At 40.6% G+C, this 19,606-nt stretch overlaps 1 protein-coding gene across 4 annotated transcripts in view; it reads left to right on the forward strand.

Moving 5' to 3' along the window:
* The window catches only part of LOC143039858 (cysteine-rich hydrophobic domain-containing protein 2-like), a 151,471-nt gene that overhangs the window by 13,516 nt on the left and 118,349 nt on the right, over positions 1-19,606 (forward strand). For all 4 annotated transcript variants that reach the window (XM_076210120.1, XM_076210118.1, XM_076210117.1 and 1 more), the window contains exons 2-3: positions 2,254-2,464; positions 12,673-12,789. In XM_076210120.1, coding sequence (XP_076066235.1) covers positions 2,254-2,464; positions 12,673-12,789 — 328 coding nt within the window. The remainder of the gene's footprint in view (positions 1-2,253; positions 2,465-12,672; positions 12,790-19,606) is intronic.

A 19,606-nucleotide genomic window follows, 5' to 3' on the forward strand; every position in this document is an offset into this window, starting at 1 on the left:
CTGGCTGATTTGCCTGAACAGCCTGAAGGATTGGCAGAAGAGCTTATTGAACTTAGTTCCAACAATGAAACAAAAATGGAATTTGAGAGCAAGGATGATCTCTCAAGTTTTTGGATGTCAAAAACTGCAAAGGCTTATAAAACTGCACATATGGAAGCAACTAAAATGCTACTACCTTTCGCAACAACCTACGTTTGCGAACAAGGTTTTTCTACCCTTGTAAATCTAAAAACAAAATACAGAAACCGGTTGAATCCTGAAGACAGCATCCTAGTAGCAGTAACATCAAAAATACCTGATATCGAGTTTGTTGTATCCAAGATGAAACAGTATCATTTTTCCAAAGCCTGAGGTAGCTGATATGAAAATATTAAAGATTTCAATCTGATGTTAAAATATTAAAGTTTTCAATATTTTCTTCATTATTTTTCTTTGTGTGCCATTCTTATGCCAGAAAGAATAACAATATTTTTCTTTGTGTGCCATTCTTATGCAAGAAAGAATAACATTATTTTTCTTTGTGTGCCATTCTTATGCCAGAAAGAATAACATTATTTTTCTTTGTGTGCCATTCTTATGCCAGAAAGGATAAAAAAAATTCCCCATAATAGTGGATTCAATAAAATTTTCTTTTGTTATTGTATGAATTTGAAATACATGATGGTCAATAGTTTTGCTTGTGTGCCATGTAATGCTAAAAAGAGTGTTTTATTTCTGTTTATAAATGTGATTCCTACGTTTTTTTCTTGTGTGCTATTTCCATGCCAAAAAGACAGACTTTTATTTCCTATGATAGATGAAATTAACAATTAAACATTTTTCCAATATACATTTTTTGTTTATTTATTACTATCCATGAATTCTATAAGTAAATTGGTTTGTCCACCAGAGTACTTCCAAGTGTGGGGGTAAATTCATTTTACTACAAATTCTATTGGGGTAACACCCAAAAAAGTTACCCGACCCCTGATCTAGGAGGTACTAAGATGGGAGGGAGGGTGGAGGGGTGTGGAGTGTTTTCGGGGATGGAATGGGTGGGAATGATTTTATGCCTTGTCCTTTTTGGCTACCTCCCTGGTAAAGGGGAAAAAGTCTTGGTATATGTATGGATATAATTTTTCCACATCTGACCTAGATATGGACCAAAAGGTCTCCTGATGGCATGCTCCACCTTTGTAAACCTTTGAAAACTTTTTTTTTTTCACTAAATGTTGATTATATACCATAAGAGATGAGCCAGAAAATACGCATAGAAAATGGGGGATACTAATAAGGGAGGAAATTTCATCAGACTTCTCCTGAAATGGTTGTGCAACTAGTCAAGATAGGCTGTATGCCTGAAATAGTTGCCAAAAAATTATATCATTAAATTTATCAAACTGAAATATGCACAAAATATGATACATACTTGATATGAAGTGCTCTCCACACAGTTTGGCTTTTGATATCTGGTCATAAGACCAAATCATCCAGTCTTTTCTTTGGATTGTGTGTATCCAAGCTTCCCTTCTCTGCTTTTCAATTGGCATACCATGAAAGACAAGATAGAATTTTTTCCAACCTTGCAGCTTGTACAAACAACAGTACAACAGCATTTGTTTTAATATAAAAAATGTAACATAAATTGCAAAAGTTCCATAAAGTTAGTATGATTGTAATCACAGCAACAGATCACGGCAAATGTTTTGCCTCACACCATGTGCATGCAGGTTTCTACATGTAAACATTGCATGAGGTTTGTCTTCATACTCATCAGTTTCTTCACTTCCATTTGGAGGTACAGCCCTGAGGATTTGGCTCTTGATCATCAGACTGGGCCCAAGATCCCTCTTTATCAACTTTGTGTTTCTTCCACCCTTAAAGGAAAGGAGATCCGAGAACCATTGTTTGCTTCCCTCCTACTTCTTTCAGCCAGTAACAGAAATGGCTCCACAGTAATTTGAGGCTAGGTATGTTCAATTGGAGAGTAAGAGATGGGACCCCACAAACATTGCTCCTTTCCTGTATACTACAATTAGGTAAATACATTACAGACATCAGTCCAATAGTTTCTTCCCAGAGGGATATATGGAAGGGCTTGAGGACCATTGCCAGCTGCTATACAGTAGCAGGTTTCTAGTCACTAAAATTTGAGGAAACAGTTGGCAGCTTTGTAATTATTGCTTGACTAAAATAAATGTGGTGATATAAGGTTATTATGTGTGTTTATGAGAAGATATTTCTCGTTATAGTGAAAGTATATTTGTGTTACAGATTTGGACTAAGTAACAGATTCAGTAGAGACTTCCCGTCAGCACTCACAGGAAGATTGGCTCCAGAAGAATTTACAAGTTCAGTGGGACGGATAAATACAGTGTTAAGGAAAACATTGCCAGTGTCTGCACGGTGGTTGCTGTGTGGTTGCTGCTTCTGCCTCTGTACCTGCGGCTGTTCCTTATGGCCAGTTGTTTGCCTTAGTAAACGAGTGAGTGTTTTCTCTTCTTTTTGGCTCAAAGGGAGTGAGTAATGTGTAAGTGTGGTTTCAGTGGAGAAATAAGATTGCATTGTTTGTAAAAAAAAAAAAAAGTCAGATAGTAATTAAGAGATAAGTGCATGGTTTCAGGGACCAATGATGGGTACCTGTATATGGTGGTCCTGGAAGATAGACAGCAAAGCTGCCCATTTTCAGAACCTGTCAACTCACCTGAAGGACTAGCATTTGGTCTCTGGACTGGGCCCAATATATCTCTTTATTAACTTCATCTGTATTTATTACACTTTTTCACACATGGGGAGCTAACATCTAGTGACTTCTCTTCGGGAGGAAATAGAAGGAAGGGTAGTGAGTGATGGGATGAGGAAGCAAAGAAAGTTGTAGAACAGAAGAAGCAAGTATTCACAGATTAGTTACAAAATAGGATGAATCATATGAAAGGTACAAAGGAAAGAGAAGTAAAGCATAAGATAAAGGGGGTAAAGAGGAGAGCAGATGTGAAATGGGGTAAGAGTATGACAGAAAATTTTGAAAGTAAGAAAAAGATGTTTTGGATGGAATTAAGAGAGTAAGAGTAGGCGAATCAAGTAGAGAAGAAAAGATAAAAAGTGGATATGGAAAGACGATAATGGAAGAGACAGCAGTAATAGGAAGATGAGCAGAGTATTTTAGGGAGTTGCTAAATGTGAAGGAGAATAGGAAGGGAAAGGTAGTTGTAGAGGGAAGTGCTAAGAAAATGACCATGATGAAGGCAGTTATTACGATGCTGAGAGCAGATAAAGAACCTGGGTTGAATGGGTGTCATGCAGAATGTCTAAAAAGAGAGGTACAGTGATGGTGGACTGGCTGGTGAGGTTATTTAGGGTAGAGTGCCGGAGAACTGGAGGAGTGCCTGTATAGTTCCAATTTATAAAGGAAATGGGGACAAGTGTGAGTGTAGTAGTTTCAGAGGAATCAGTTTGTTAAGTGTAGTTGTGAAGGCTTATTTTGAGGGTTTTGATTGAGAGGATTATGAGAGGAACAGAAGGAGCAATTGGTGAGGAACAGCATGGGTTTAGGACAGGTAGGAGGTTGCATGGATCAGATTTTTGTGGTAAGACAGATATGTGAGAAAGCTTCAGGGAAAAGTGAGGATGGTTTTTGGGCCTTTATGGATTTAGAAAAGGCTTATGACAGGGTAGCCAGCCAAGGCATATATCCATCCCCACCCATTCCACGTAAATCCATCTCCCATTTGTTCCCTTCTCATCTTAGCTCCTCATGGATGAAGGGTCATCCCTGTTTTTTGCTCACTGCCCAGGTCAAAAGCAGCACAGCACATCCCCAGGAGACCAGTTGGTTCAATTACATGATAACCTTCCCTCTTCATACCCTCATGCAGAAAATAGAGAAGACTAGGAGAAACTCCTTTGGGTTACATCAAATTATCATCCATAAACATCCACTCTCCATTAACACCCATCCCATCCTTTCTCCCATCCCTGCTCAACAGACATTCCCCTCTTACTCAAAGGCCCTTTCACCCCCATCTGTTCATCTCATTCTTGGTCTTCCCCTCAAGTTCAATCCATCTTCTACTGCTTTCCACACTCTTCTTGCTATTCTCTCTTCACTCATTCTTTCCATGTCCCAAGTCCATCCCAATAAACCACCCCAAACCATCCCATCCCATCACCCCTATCTGCCTGCTACCTTTCCTCCTTATTTCTCACTCTATCCATCCTTGTAACCCCTACCATACTTCTCAGACATTTCATGTCAAACACATTTAAATTTTTCTTTTATGCCTTTTGTAGGGAGCTCATGCAGTTAAATTTCTGATGATTTGCATTAACACAAAGCCATGGGTCAGTCACTGTGGTCAACCTTTATTGAGACAAAAATTTGTACAAGCCAACAAAATGGCTACTTAAACAATTCAAACCATAGATTAAACATCACATAAACTCATACAAAATTTCATCATGACAACATGGCTACACTAAACCCCTTCCATACGGTGCCACACACGTAGGCGTCATGAGGAGCAAGTGGATTCGCGACGCTGCCATATCGGCGTCTTGATTATATTTATTGTAGTCGCCCCTGTGTTTTTACATTCTCCCAAATGCGCCCTGAATCCCATTCTCTGTGGTTTTCAAAATTCGCGGGTGAAAGAGAGAACGATCGATATAAGCGGTGACTATATTTTATGATGCGAGTATTATTACGACACGTCATACGGCTGGCATTGGCTGCTGCCCGCGAGATTTAAGTCCCGTACCGAAGTGGTTAACATATGCTCCAATCATAACCGTATGTATCAATAAAGAAACCCAAGAAGAAATAAACTTATGAACTTGTGCACCTCCTTAACCCCTTCACTGCGGGCCAAAATCTCGCGGGCAGCATTAGCTGCCAGACGTGCGATGTTGCGTCATAATACTCGCATTATAAAAAATAAAGTAACCCCAATATTGCTCGTTCTCTTTCACCTGTGAATTTTGATAACCATAGAAAATATGATGAAGCTAGTTTACAGAGTATGGGGGTCACGCAGGTACAACTACAATAAATATAATCAAGACGCAGATATGGCAGCCTCGCGTACCCACTTGCTCCTCATGATGCCTACATAGGCGTCATTGTATGGAAGGAGTTAAGTGTCGTGCATGCATAAGCTCTATGACATAAATCTAAACATGAGGGTCATGCCTAACTGGAAAGAGTGATAAGGCAGGGGTACAGGAACCAATATCATAACAATGGGAACACAAATATTCACACCTGCCCTTGTAGCACACAAATGCATTACAGTATAAACAGAATTTCAACAAACACTTGTATTATGTGGTGTCAGTATACACTAAATTGATTCATTAACTGGCCTAGCCATTGCTGATCATGTAACATAGAAACAGCTACTCCCTTGCTCAATAAGTAATGAGAAAATGTCAGGCAAGACATTAAATATAATTTAATCAAGATACTACTTCATGGTGAAGTACACATACATACATATACCAAGGCTTTTTTCCCCCTTACAAGGGAGGTAGCCAAAAAGGGAAAGGCACAAAATAATTTCCACCCATTCCATCCCTGAATACACTCCACACCCCTCCACCCTCCCTCCCATCTGAGCACCTCCTGAATGACGGGTCATCCCTGCACCTTGTCCACTGCCCTGGGTCAGAAGCAGTGTCGCAAGACACAGCACATCCACAGCAAGGCCGCTTCATTAAATCGGCGACCCCCCTCTCCGTCCCCCCATTGCATAAAAGGAGAGGACAGGGAGAAATCCCTTCGGGCTGCGTCAAATTTTGCTCACACATACTACCTAACCCCCCATCCCCCCGCCCATTCCACCTCATGCAATCACAACATCATCCATATACAACCATTCTCCATTCACCCCTATCTTCTGTCCTCTCCTGTCCTTCCTCAACAGACATTCCCCTCTTCCCCAAAGCCCCCTTCACCCCATCCATCCACCTCATCCTAGGACGTCCCCTCATGTTCACTCCCTCCACATCTGCCTTCCATACCTCTTTTACTAGCCTTTCTTCACTCATTCTTTCCATGTGTCCAAACCATCCTAATATTCTTTCATCAACCCTATCTCCCAACTCCTTTTCCACCCCTGTTCTCCTCATTTCTCACTCTAGCCTAGTAACCCCCATCATACTTCTCAGACACCTCATCTCAAACACATTCAAACTCCTTCTCTCTTCTTCTCTTATGTTCCACGTTTCTGCCCCATACAGTGCTGTTGGCACAATCACTCCTTCATACAGTCTCCTCTTAGGATCCATTCCCAAATGTCTATTTCTCATTACACTCTTTGATCCACCAAGGCATTTACTCGCTTCTCTCAATCTACATTCTACCTGCACCTTCACTCCACCTTTTCCTGCCACATTTGCACCCAAGTATCTAAAACTATCCACTTCCTCCAGTCGCTCTCCCTTAATGTTCACTTCCAGTCTACTGCCACTTTCACCCCTTGTACATCTCATCACCTTACTTTTACCCACATTTATCTTTAGCTTTCTTCTATCACATACTCTCCCAAACTCTGCCACCAACTTCCTCAATCCCTCCTCCGATCCTGCCACAAGCGCAGTGTCTTCCACAAACAACAGCTGGCTCACCTCCCACTTTTCTCCATTTTCTTTAATGATCTCCAATCCCTTGCATTTACCTCTCGCACCACCCCATCCATGTATAAGCTGAACAGCCAGGGCGACATAATGCACTAAGTGGCGACTAACTGGCAACTTTCTATATTTGTAGGTCTGAGTGCAGTGGTGAATGTGGTGGAACCAGTCTGATTCGGTTTGCCAATCTGTGAACACTTGTCAAGATGCAGGGAAACAGGGAGCAACATTATGCCATCAAATTTTGTGTTAAACTTAAAACCAAACAAGAAGCTTATGGAATGTTAAAGGAGGCCTATGGGGATGAACAGATGAGCCAAGCAAGTTTCTATCAGTGGTTTAACAGATTTTCTGAAAGAAATGAACAGGTTGAGGATGAGCCCAGATTTGGAGCACAGTAGCAAAAATATGCAAAAAGAAAACAAAATAATAAACCCCAAACAATTTGATTGTAGAAGTGGAAGATTGTGCACCACTAATCTAATCTGCTTTTACTTGAGACTAATTGAAACAATACAAGAAAGAGATGGCTGGGCAGATTGCATATTTTTGGATTTGCAGAGGGCATTTGACAAAGTACCACACAAAAAATTAATAAGAAAAGTTTAAATGATAGGAGGAATACAAGGTAAACTGCTGGAATGGGGAGACTGCGCCTTCCTGGATTTGCAGAAAGCTTTTGACAAGGTATCACACAAAAAATGAATAAGCAAAATTGAAAAAAATAGGAGGAATTCAAGGCAAACTGTTGGAATGGATGAAGGACTTCTTAACTGGGAGAAAAATGAGAGTGGTACTTAGAGACAAAAATTCGAAATGGGAAGATGTAAAAAGTGGCATCCCACAAGGCTCTGTTTTGGCTCCCTTAATGTTTGCCATATACATAAATGATATGGACAAAGGTGTAAATTGTTACATGAATTTTTTTTGCTGACGATGCTAAATTACTCGAGAGTGAAGACAGAAGAAGATTGCAGATCACTACAAGATGACCTGTACAAAGTATGGGAATGAAGCCAGAAATATGAGATGAATTTCAACATCAAGAAATGGAATTTGGAAAAGGCAAAAATAGTGTTTCGGGAAAAAATACAATGGGGAAACAAAGTAGTAAAGAAAGTAAACTCGGAGGGACCTAGGAGTAATCATCTTAAGTGACTTGACACCTGACAAACATGTAAAGAAGTTATTCAGAGAGACCTACAATTTATTAAGATCAATGAAAGTGGCCTTCGATTACATGGATGAGGAGATGGTTAAGAAATTGTTACATTGATAAGACCGAAATTAGAATATGCTATATCAATGTGGGCACCTAGCACAAAGAAAAACACAAGGAAATTGGAAAGAATATAAAGAGCTGCAACAAAGATGGCACCCACACTATCAAATTTGACATATGAACAAAGATTGGAAAAATTATAGTTGTCAACATTAGAGCAGAGAAGGGAAAGAGGCGACTTGTTGACCATTTTCAGAATTATGAAGGGGAATGGAAGTTCTTGATAGAGATGATCTATTAAAATGGGACAAAAGAGAAACAAGAGGACACACAAAGAAATTAAAGAAATACAATTATAGAAAAGACCTGAAAAAGAACAGTTTCCTGCACAGAGTGATCGATGTCTGGAACGGGATGAACAGTGAAACAGTAAATGCCAGAACTATACACGAGTTTAGAATTAAACTGGACGTGGAGAGATACAAAAATGGGTCACAATGAGCATAGCTCCCATCCCATAAAATACAACTAGGTAAAATTAGGTAAATACAAGGAGGAAAACATTAAGGAAGTGCAAAGGTTAGTGATGCAAGACTGTCGAATATCTGTGAGGATGATATCTGAAGCTGTATTATGGCACGGTAGAGACAGTTCTGACTGAAGATCTGAAGCTCCACAAAGTCTGTGCCAAGTTTGTGCCAAAGATCCTCTCCGATGACCAGAGGCAGTTTTGTGTGGAATGTTGCACTGACATTCTTGAAATGATAGAGGCTGATTCAAGTTTCCTGAATAAGGTAGTGACTTGTGACAAGAGTTGGGTGTTCACCTGTGACCCTGAGAGCAAATGTCAGAGTGCTCAGTGGAAGCACGCGACCTCCCCCGGACCCAAAAAGGCAAAGATGAGCAGGTCACAAAAGAAGGCCATGGTCATTCCTTTCTTTGACTCTCAGGGGCTCATTCACATTGAATGGGTTCCTCAGGGTCAAACCGTCAATAAGGAATATTACCTTACTGTTCTGAAAAGGTTCAGGGGGAAGATGAGGAAGAAGAGGCCTCAGCAGTGGAGGAGTGGTCAGTGGTGGTTCCACCAGGACAATGCCTCATGCCACAAGTCAATGCTGGTGACCACCTGGATGGCCGACAGGGGAATGAAAGTGGTACAACACCCACCCTACAGCCCTGACCTAGCCCCTTGCAACTTCTTCCTGTTCCCACGCATGAAAGACAGCCTCAGGGCAACCAGATTCCAGTCAACAGAGGAGCTGAAAGAGGCTTCGGAAAGTTACCTGAAGGGACTACTGAAAAAGGACTTTGAGGAGGTCTTCCAGGATTGGGAGAGATGCATGCAGAAGTGTGTAGATGCAAGAGGGAATTATTTTGAAGGAGACAAAAGTTTTGTAAGGTTATAAAAATAAATAGTGTCTCTCCTGACATTTTCTCATTACTTATTGAGCAAGTGAGTATACAGGGTGTTCAGGATAATTTTGACACTTTTTTGGAAAGGAAAGAAAAATGTCATATCTTGGCCAAAAATTTATGTATTCTCAAAATTCAAAGTGCATCTCTTAGAGGATCTTTTGCCAAATACTGCTTATTCAAAGAAGCTGCCCTGAGCCTCCACCATGGTCTCCAGGCAGGACCTGAACCTGCAGCACGTGGCCTTTACAGTGTCCATCTAGAGACACCAGAACACCAGTTTGATTCTGGCAATCAGCTTGTCCTTGGTGTTGCAGGCAGTACGATTGGTGTCTTTTTCAACTGTGCCCCACATATAATAGTCCATAGGGTTGCAATCAGGATTTTGGGAGGCCAAATTTTTGACTGAAGTCATAGAAGTTCTCAGACAGCTACTTCTAGGTTTTCCCAGGGGTGACATGGAGGTGAGTCCTGCTGCCACACGTATGGTCTTCCCACAGGCACTCTCTCCACCCAGTGCTTGACAGCAGTGGACAGCAACACAATGTAACCATCTGAAGTGAGTCAGAGTCCCTCTTCAAAGATGTGGGGCAGCATGATTTGGCCTTCTCTGGAAACACACCCAAAGACCATCACAGCTTGAGGGAACTTGGTCTTCATGAAGCACAGGACTCTGTGCAGACTGTAGGCTAGCCACCTGTTGTTTTGTGCGTTGTGCAACTGGTCCTGGCAGAAGTTCTTGTCTGAGAAGAACCAGAGCATCCCCAGCTCAACTGGGTGTTTGACCTTGTTGAGGAGTTTCTTGGCTTTGGTAAATCAGTTCTCTTGGGCCTTGGCAGTGAGTAGTTGGCCCTTATGCCTCTTGTATGAGGAGTAGCAAAGATCCTCATTCAGCGCTTTCTTCATAGTCACCACTCCAACACCCATCTCTCTCACCAAGGTACACATTGTCTTGCCTGAATCTTGCAGCACCTTTTTTTGCAGCATCTCAGCAAATTTTGTTGTGCGGACAGTCAGAATACCTGCTATGATCCTGCTAGCCACTGCTTCCACATCTCCGTTACAATTCTGCAGGTCACATCTCACAACCTTCACAGTATTCAAGGAGAACTGAGCTGCAGCTAAGATTTCTGAATTTGTTAATTGGGTGCAAATCATCATGATGCAGGTCACTCTCTTCCAATATTCCGGTGCTCTCCATTTGTACATGCTCTCTAGCTGTCACACCCACCAACAGTACACAGAATCAGCTATCCATTGCACTTTACTGCTATTAAATCCTTCACCCTTGAGTCACTGCCAGAGTAGGTGAAGGGTAGAAAAACTAATTGTACAGTGAGACCTCTCATTAATGGATGTTAATTAGCTGTTTTTGCTGTGTTTTTGGTGCTGTTGTTTAGTGTGTGCAATCACTATGCCACCCAAAAACCACTCCAAATTAACGGATTATTCACATCAATGGACACCGTTGGCAACCTTTTAGTCCGTTAATGAGAGGTAGTACTGTATATTTATAATGCTGACAGATGTATTACACCTGTATCATATTTCAGGATTCATCAGTTTCTAATATGTCACCCAACTAATTACTTTCTCACTCCCATCTCCATACAAATGTGACCTCGTATAGCAATCCAGTAGGTAAACTGATGATGATGAAGCAAGATGAATTCATGTATTGTGAGTCATTGGTGTTTTCACTGACATCCTTAACAATGATACAATTATTGTTGAATGATGCTTAGAGTTTCATGCAGTTTCATCCTTTGTGCTATTTTCTTACTTCAGCTTTTCAGTTATATATCAGAAACTTATGGCAGAGGAACAACTCCCCCTAGTGACAAACACCTTCAATCTGTTCCTAACCATGAGACAGTACATATTGGAATTCTGAATAGGTATTCTATGGCATATGGATGATACACCTTACATAAATTCCAAGCCCCTTCATATAATCTTCTCATTGCATCCATTTCCAGATACCTATTTCTTATGATAATTTTCATTCCCTCAAGATATTTACTTTAAATCTATGATTTTAGTTTGGATTATTTGGGCTGTTAAGTAACCCAAATAGATGTAAGGCTAGGTATGATAGAAAAAGAGATGGAACCCCACAGATGTAGATATTTTCCTATATACTACAGTTAAGAAGGTGGTGATGAGGAACTTCCGCCAAGAGTAGTGTAATTGCAGTCAAAGCTGTCACTTTTACCCAGTACACTTGGAGTGGTGGGGCAAGTAACAGTCACTGCTGGGAATTGGAGAGAAGTGTGGGGTTCATATCCACAATTAACCACTTCCATAGGGTGACGCCTACGTAGGTGGCATGAGGAGCAAGTGGGTAAGCGATGATGCCGAATTCGTTGTCTTGATTATATTTATTGTAGTCGTACCTGCGTGACCTCCATACTCTGTAAACTGGCTTCATCATATTTTCTATGGTTATCAAAATTCACGGGTGAAAGAGAACGAGCGATTGAGCAATGACTTTATTTTTTATAATGCGAGTATTATGACGCAACATTGCACGTCTGGCAGCTAATGCTGCCAGACGTGCGATGTGGCCCGTATTGAAGGGGTTAAGTGAATATGAGACCAGCATATTCTGATTATGTCACCAGCAGATGATTAAGTACAATTGGTTAAATACCCTATACACAAGGTGGCCTTGCTGGATGGACATTGGCAAGGATCATCACCCCACTACCCCTCTCCAAAGCCCATCAACACCCTCATCTTCATATGGAGGTGCATTCTTAAGGGGCTGGCAAATCTGCAGACTGGGCCCAAGATAAAAAAAATTTATCAGCTTTCACCATTTTCCACCAATTTTTTCCCCAAAGGAGATCTGAAAACTGGAGATTGCTCCACTCCCTGTAGTAGTCAGACCTGCATATCAGAGTGGTCCAATATTTGTTCTTAGAGATCCTTGAAAGATCCTGAGAATTGTTGAAGGGTCTTGATGAGAGAAACTCAAGGCAATAATTATTTCATTGAGTCTACATGTCACTAAATGGTCTTTGGGCAAACCAGGAAGCTGTGGCTGGTTTCAAGAGACCTGTGGATCTCAAGCAAGAGAGATCTAGAGTAATGGATTGATTAATTTATGCCAGTAAGAAATGGAGAGGTGGACTACATTTATCTTGATTAAAGAGATAAAGATTACAGTGTGCTGGGCAGAATTTTTTTAATAGTAAATAGAGAAGTTAGGAGTTAAAAAGTGTTGGACTCCATGAAAAACTTTAGACTGAAAGATGATGGAACCTGAAAGAGAAAACTATAATCAAATAACAAGAAATGTGTCACAAGAATTTGTACAAATATCACTCATATCCATCATATACATAAATGATCAGTCAGTAAATGATAGCTACAGAATTATTGTTTGTTCTTGGAAATTCTGATTTTGTTAATTATTTCAGACAAGAAATGCAATAGAGAAGACTCTAGAAGCTGAGAACACAAATCTATATCACAAGTTAGGACTACACTGGAGACTAGCAAGACAGAGATGTGATAATTCTTCTTTAATGGAATATGTAAGTATGTCCATGCTTAGGAAGCTCTTATATTTTTGTAAGTTTTGCATAAATTGTTATATTAAGTTGAGGTAATGTTGACAGTGCTTGATTCTTTGGTTATGATTTTTTTCATCTACATATTTCAGAGTAGGAAAAATGCAAAGTGTAAAAAAATAAGATATCTTAGAGGGCTATTTCAGAAAGAAAAGAATAATGATAACTGAGTTTTACTAATTGGAAACCTGCAGCCCCACAATGGGTGGTAATCACTAGCTCTCTGGCCCTTGCATAGATCTTATTAGATTTATCTATCTCCTACCAAGGGCCTCTTTCCACTTAGGGAGGTAGCCTGTCAAGGCACCCACTCCCAAACACCACCTATTGTTTCTCCTTCATCTTAACTCCTCATGGATGGATCATCCCTGTCTCTTGCCCACTGCCCAGGTCAGAAACAATAGAGCAAGACACAGTACATCCACAGCAGAGGTGCTTCATTTACACAGTGACCATCCCTCCTACCCTCATGCAGAAAATAGAGAAGACATGGAAAAATTCCTTTGGGCTGCATCAAACCATCATCCATACACAACTGCTCTCCACTCACACTTATACCCTGCCTTCTCCTTTCCCTGCTCAGTAGCCATTTCCCTCTTGCTCATATCTCCTTTCACCCCATCCATCTATCTCATCCTAGGTTGGTCTCTCAAGTTCACTCCATCCACCCCTGCTTTCCACACTCTTTTATTCTAATATTTCTTCACTCATTCTTTCCATGTGTCCAAACCATCCCAATACTCTTTCATCACCCCTGTCTGCCAGCTCCCATCACCTTACTTTTACCCACATTTACTTTCAACTTCCTCCTATCACATACCTTTTCAAAATCCATCACTAACTGCCTTGGACCTTCTTCTGACCCTGCCACAAGTGCAGTGTCATCTGCAAACAACAACTGGCTCATCTCCCACTTCCTTCTGGTATATCCAACCTTTCCAAGCCCCTGCCATCTCCCTTACATTTACCCCCCATACCATCCCATCCATGTACTCATTGAACAGCCATGGCAACATGACACAGCCATGATACAGCCCCACCTTCACCTTAGACCACTTGCTGTCTCCATTCCCAACCCTGACACATGCTCTACTACTCTCATAAAAATGCTTGACTTCCTTAACAGCTTTCCACCAATCCCATATCTTCACTCTGATCCACAAATCCATCTGCATTGTGGACAGAAGTTCCACCACCAAAATTCTCCTCCTCACTAATAGCACCACCGAAACCCAATTAATTAAAATCCAAACAGGTAACAAATCCACAATCACAGTAGTTAACACATACATATATGTAAATGACAAACTAAAAGATAAACATGAAATAGTGAAACTGTGCAAAGGAAATAAAGAGTATATAGATGATGTAGAAATGGCTGAAATTAAGATCGAACATTTTAAATCTGTATTCACAATTGAAAACTCAAAATTGGGAGGAAGGACAGAGAGAAAAATCACCTGCAATGAAAGAACGGTGACACAGAAAGAAATAAGGGACCAAAGAAAAAACCTTGATGTCAGAAAGTCTCACTGGCTGAATGGAATTGCAAATTGGATATTGAAAGAATATATAGATGAACTAATGGACAAAATACACAAGATAATTGATTTCTCATCCAAAGAAGGAAAAGTACCACAAGATTGGAAAAATGCAAATATTGTACCAATATACAAAGGAGGGGACCAAGAAAATCCAACCAACTATAGACCGGTCTCCCTTACAAATGCTATAGAAAAAATATGCAAAAAAGTTATCAAAAGTAAATGGATTAAACACTTGGAGGAAAACAAAACTCTAAATCCAAAACAATTTGGATTTAGATGTAGAAGATCATGTGCCACAAACTTAATATACTTTTACTCGAGACTAATAGAAATAATTCAAGAAAGGGACGGATGAGCAGATTGTACATCCTTAGATTTACAAAAGGCATTTGACAAAGTACCACAGAAAAAGATACTAAGATAAAATGGAAACAATAGGTGGAATACAAGGAAAGTTATTGGAATGGATGAAAGATTTCTTTAACAGGAAAAAAATGAGGGTGGTACTCAGAGACAAGAACTGAAATTGGGAAGAAATGATAAGTGGAGTCCCACAAGGCTCTGCATTGGCTCTGATAATGTTTGCCATATATATATAAATGACATGGATGAAGGTGTGGAATGCTATATGAACTTCTTTGCAGATGATGCAAAAATACTAAAGAGAGTAAGTACAGAGGAAGATCGCAAATCATTATAAGAAGACCTGGACAAAATCTGGAAATGGAGTCAGAAGAGTGAAGTGAATTTCAATATCAAGAAATGTAGTATAATGGAATTTGGAAAAAGCAAAAACAGAATATTGGGACAATACAAAATTGGTACAAAGGAAATTAAAAAAGTCAACTCGGAAAGGGACCTAGGAGTAACTATCACCAATGACATGGCACCAGACAAACATATCAACAGATTAATCGGAGAAACTTTCAATTTATTAAGATGAAAGTAGCCTTTGACTACATGGATAAAGAAATGGTAAAGAAAATATTAGTTACATTGATAAGACCAAAATTGGAGTATGCTGCGACACTATGGACACCTAGTACTAAAAAGAACAAAGAAATTAGAAAGAATTCAAAGAGCAATGACAAAGATGGCACCAACACTCTCCAAATTGACATATGAACAAAGATTGGACAAACTCGAACTACCAACCCTGGAACAAAGAAGAGAAAGAGGAGACCTACTAACCATCTACAGAATTATGAAAGGGATGGAAGTCCTTGATAGAGATGACTTACTAAAATGGGATAGAAGAAAAACAAGAGGACACGAAAAGAAACTTAAAAAGGATAGTTACAGAAGAGATCTGAAAAAGAATAGCTTCCCACACAGAATGATAGATATCTGGAACAAACTGAATGAAGAAACAGTGAGTGCAAAAACTATACAAGAATCTAAGATCAAACTGGATGCTGAAAGATACAAAAGCGGGTCACTACGAGCATAGCTCTCTTCCCGTAAAATACAACTAGGTAAATACATCCCCCCCAGTCATTCCCAATAGTTCCCAACAACTTCAAGCCCATTCTCAACCAACTCACCATCTACAACCTTATCCTGGGCAATGACATATACACCAAGTCATCAGACTGGTATGTCAACAACTTTGACATAGAGTGCTTAAATTGCAGACACAGCTTGACTCACTAACAATCAGGAACAATGCCCATAATCACACACATATCCGTCATCAAACCCTGTATACACCCTCCTCTAGGCCTGTTCTAAAAAAACTTTTTCATGTTTTCATATGTTAGAGAAACCATGCTGTGTGTCATGAATTAAATTATGTCTCCCAATGTGTTCTCTGAGTCTATTTACTATTATTGACTCAAGCATTTTACCTATAACCAATGTCAAACTGATTGGCCTGTAGTTGCATATAGACGATTTATCTCCCTTCTTAAAAACAGGAACAACATTTGCCTGCCTCCAAGCAGTACGCACAAAACCAGTGTCTACCAATTTATCAAATATTTCAGTTAACTGGTCACATATTTCAAATTTACACTCCTTAAGCATTCTCTGAAAAATTTCATCTGGACCTGGGGATTTTGAAGCTGTAAGTCTTTCAATCTGCTTGACTTCTACTTTACTAATGCTGATATTAGTCTACTTTCTTCATCCCCACTGAAAATCGGATCGCAGTCAGGTACCTTATCTAACCTCTCATTAGTAAACACCGAGAGAAAATATTTGTTAAACTCCTCACTCATTTTTTCCTCCGATTCTATCATGACATTTTCATCATTTTTAATTGGGCCTATTCTTTCTTTATTTTTTGTTCTGTAGAGATGAAAGAAACCCTTTGGGTTGGATCTTGCTTGACTGGCAACCTTAATTTCATAGTTACGTTTCACTGTACATGTATTATCTTTAACCAGTTTTGCCATTTTGTTATATCTTGATACAAGGTGTGTTTCCCCATTTTCTATTTTTACGTAAAGTCCTCCTTTAATTCCGATCTCATGTTTCAGTCTGTCCATCATCCATTTGGGAGTATTACTATTCTTCCATATTGACTTCAGGGGGATAAATGTATTTTGTGCATTAATGATTAAATCAGATTGCTATACATTTCATCCAAATTGCAGACCTGGTTGTTGAGCCCCCGCCCCCAGGTGACCTGACCCAAGGTAAGCATATTACCCTCCGTGACCCAACCCCTGGTCATGTCCCGACCCCTGACCACGCCGATAATGTCCAAACCATCCATATGACATTTCATATTCAATTTCAAATAGGTTTTTATATTGTCAAAGTTGGCTCTCCTGAAGTATGGTACTAGACTAGAATGTTATTTGTACCATTTAATTCTTTCCAATTAAATTAAATCTTGTTTCTTGATGATCACTAGAGCCCAGACTATCTCCCACATTTATGTTACTCATTAGGTGCTCATTATTAGTAAAATGTAAGTCCAGAATATTCTCTTCCCTCATACATACATACATATACCAAGGCTCTTTCCCCCTTCCAAGGGAGGCAGCCAAAAAAGGGAAAGGCATAAAAACACTCCCACCCATTTCATCCCTAAATACACTCCACACCCCTCCCACCCTTCCTCTCATCTGAGCACCTCCTGGATGACGGGTCATCCCTGCACCCTGCCCACCGCCCTGGGTCAGAAGCAGTGTCGCAAGACACAGTACATCCACAGCGAGGCCGCTTCATTTAATCGGCGACCCCCCCGCTCCGTCCCCCTCGTAAGATTGGTAATCATTTGTTTTAGGAAATTATCCTGCACCACATCTAAGAATTTTTTTGCTTCCTGATCTACTAAAATTTCCCAGTCATTGATTCTATAATTAAAATCTTCTATGATCACAACATTTTGTACTGGGACACTTTGTGAATTTCATGAATCAGAGGATCAGTCTGCTCATAGAATACAAGTTCCTAGCCACCCATCTGGCCTGGTGAATGGCCCCTGGTTGACTCCAGTGAATCCCATGGGAAGGTGTGCCTCCAAGAACAGTCACTGTGAGTTCAGCCATTTCCTTGTAGTCAGCTCTTGGTGGCATCTCATATGTGAGGATGTCATGTAGTATTTCCTCACAATCCTTCTTTTCCCTGAACCATTTGCTTATGTAAAACTGCAAAATAATACAATGTGGTAAATATGTAAAACTTCCAACTTGTTGTGATGTTCAAAAATATGATTAGTAAAAGTATGAAAGTATGATTACCTTGTTCTTGCCTCTGCAGTTGCCTCTCAGTCTGGCCTACTTGTTGCTGTGATCTTGTCTCAAAGATCTTGTCATGACCCAACATGCGACCTTTCCTCTCAGTCCTCTGTTCCTGGTAGAACCTGATGTCCTCATCTTTCTTCTCTATGGATAATAGTCTGTTGCTCTCTATATCCTGGACATATGGAGCTCCTATGTTGAACAGGCTGTCCAATTCCAAGACAAATGCCCTCCTCTTTCCTCCAGGGTCACTTGCTCTTCTTTTGCTCTTCACTAGTGCTCTGTGTTTGTCATGGAGTTTCATGGAAAGCTTCATGCAGTTCTCTGTGGTCACTGTCTTGATCCTAGCCATCTGCCAGAATGGGATGATAGCTTCAACCGTTTCATAGGTGAGGTCTTGAACCATGGGTTTCCCTGTATTTTCTAGTAAACTTTGGAGATAAAGGAAGTACTAGAATGCTTGTCTGTTGATGGGAAGCTGGGAACCACTGATGGAAGCTGAAGGGTATCCAACTTGGAAGGTTTCAGTGAGAGATCTGGTGGACGGCCGACTTGAAGCTTGCATATGGACTGCTGGTAGAGGTTCTGACATCAACTGTGCATCCTCGTAGCTCCTTCCTTAATGCCATTGTGAAGTATCTTGTGGATAGTTTTCTGGATTTGGATGGAGTTTCTCTGCTAGTCTTGCTTTTGTACTGTTCAGTATTGCCAAACCCAACGGTTTCTGTAAAAATGACAAATGAAATTACATATACATACATATACCAAAGGCTTTTTCCCCCTTACAAGGGAGGTAGCCAAAAAACAAAGGCATAAATCCACTTCCACCCATTCCATCCCCTACATACTCCACTCCCCTCTACCCTCTTCCCTCCCTCTTATCTTGGCACCTCCAGGATGATAGGTCATCCCTGCATCCCATCAACTGCTCTGGGTCAGAAGCAGTGTCACATTCACAGCAAAACGGCTACTTCAAGTGCCGACCCCCCCTCTCCATCCCCTCATGCAGAAAAGGAGAAGATGGGGAGAAATCCCTTCAGGTTGTGTCAATTTATTTCTCATACATACTCCCTCACACCCCATCCCCCACCCACTCCCCCTAATGCAGCAGAGCATCATCCTTACACAACCATTCTCCATTCCTCCCTATCCTCTGTCCTCTCCTGTCCTTCCTCAACAGACATTCCCAAAGCCCCTTTTACCCCATCCATCCATATCATCCTAGGTCACCCCCTCATATTCACTCCTTCCACCTCTGCCTTCCACACCTCTTTTACCAATCTTTATTCACTCATTCTTTCCATATGTCCAAACCATCCTAATACTCTTTCATCAACCCTATCTCCCAACTCCCTTTCCACTCCTGCTCTCCTCCTCACTTCCTCATTCCTTACTCTATCCAGCCTAGTAACCCCTATCATACTTCTCAGGCACCTCATCTCAAACACATTCAAACTCCTCTCTTCCTCTCTTATGTTCCATGTTTCTGCCCCATACAGTGCTGTCAGCACAATCACTCCTTCATACAATCTCCTCTTAGCA

Source organism: Oratosquilla oratoria, chromosome 27 (assembly GCF_046742065.1).
Source record: "Oratosquilla oratoria isolate Oo_2021 chromosome 27, ASM4674206v1, whole genome shotgun sequence".
In the NCBI taxonomy this organism is placed as follows: Eukaryota; Metazoa; Arthropoda; class Malacostraca; order Stomatopoda; family Squillidae; genus Oratosquilla; species Oratosquilla oratoria.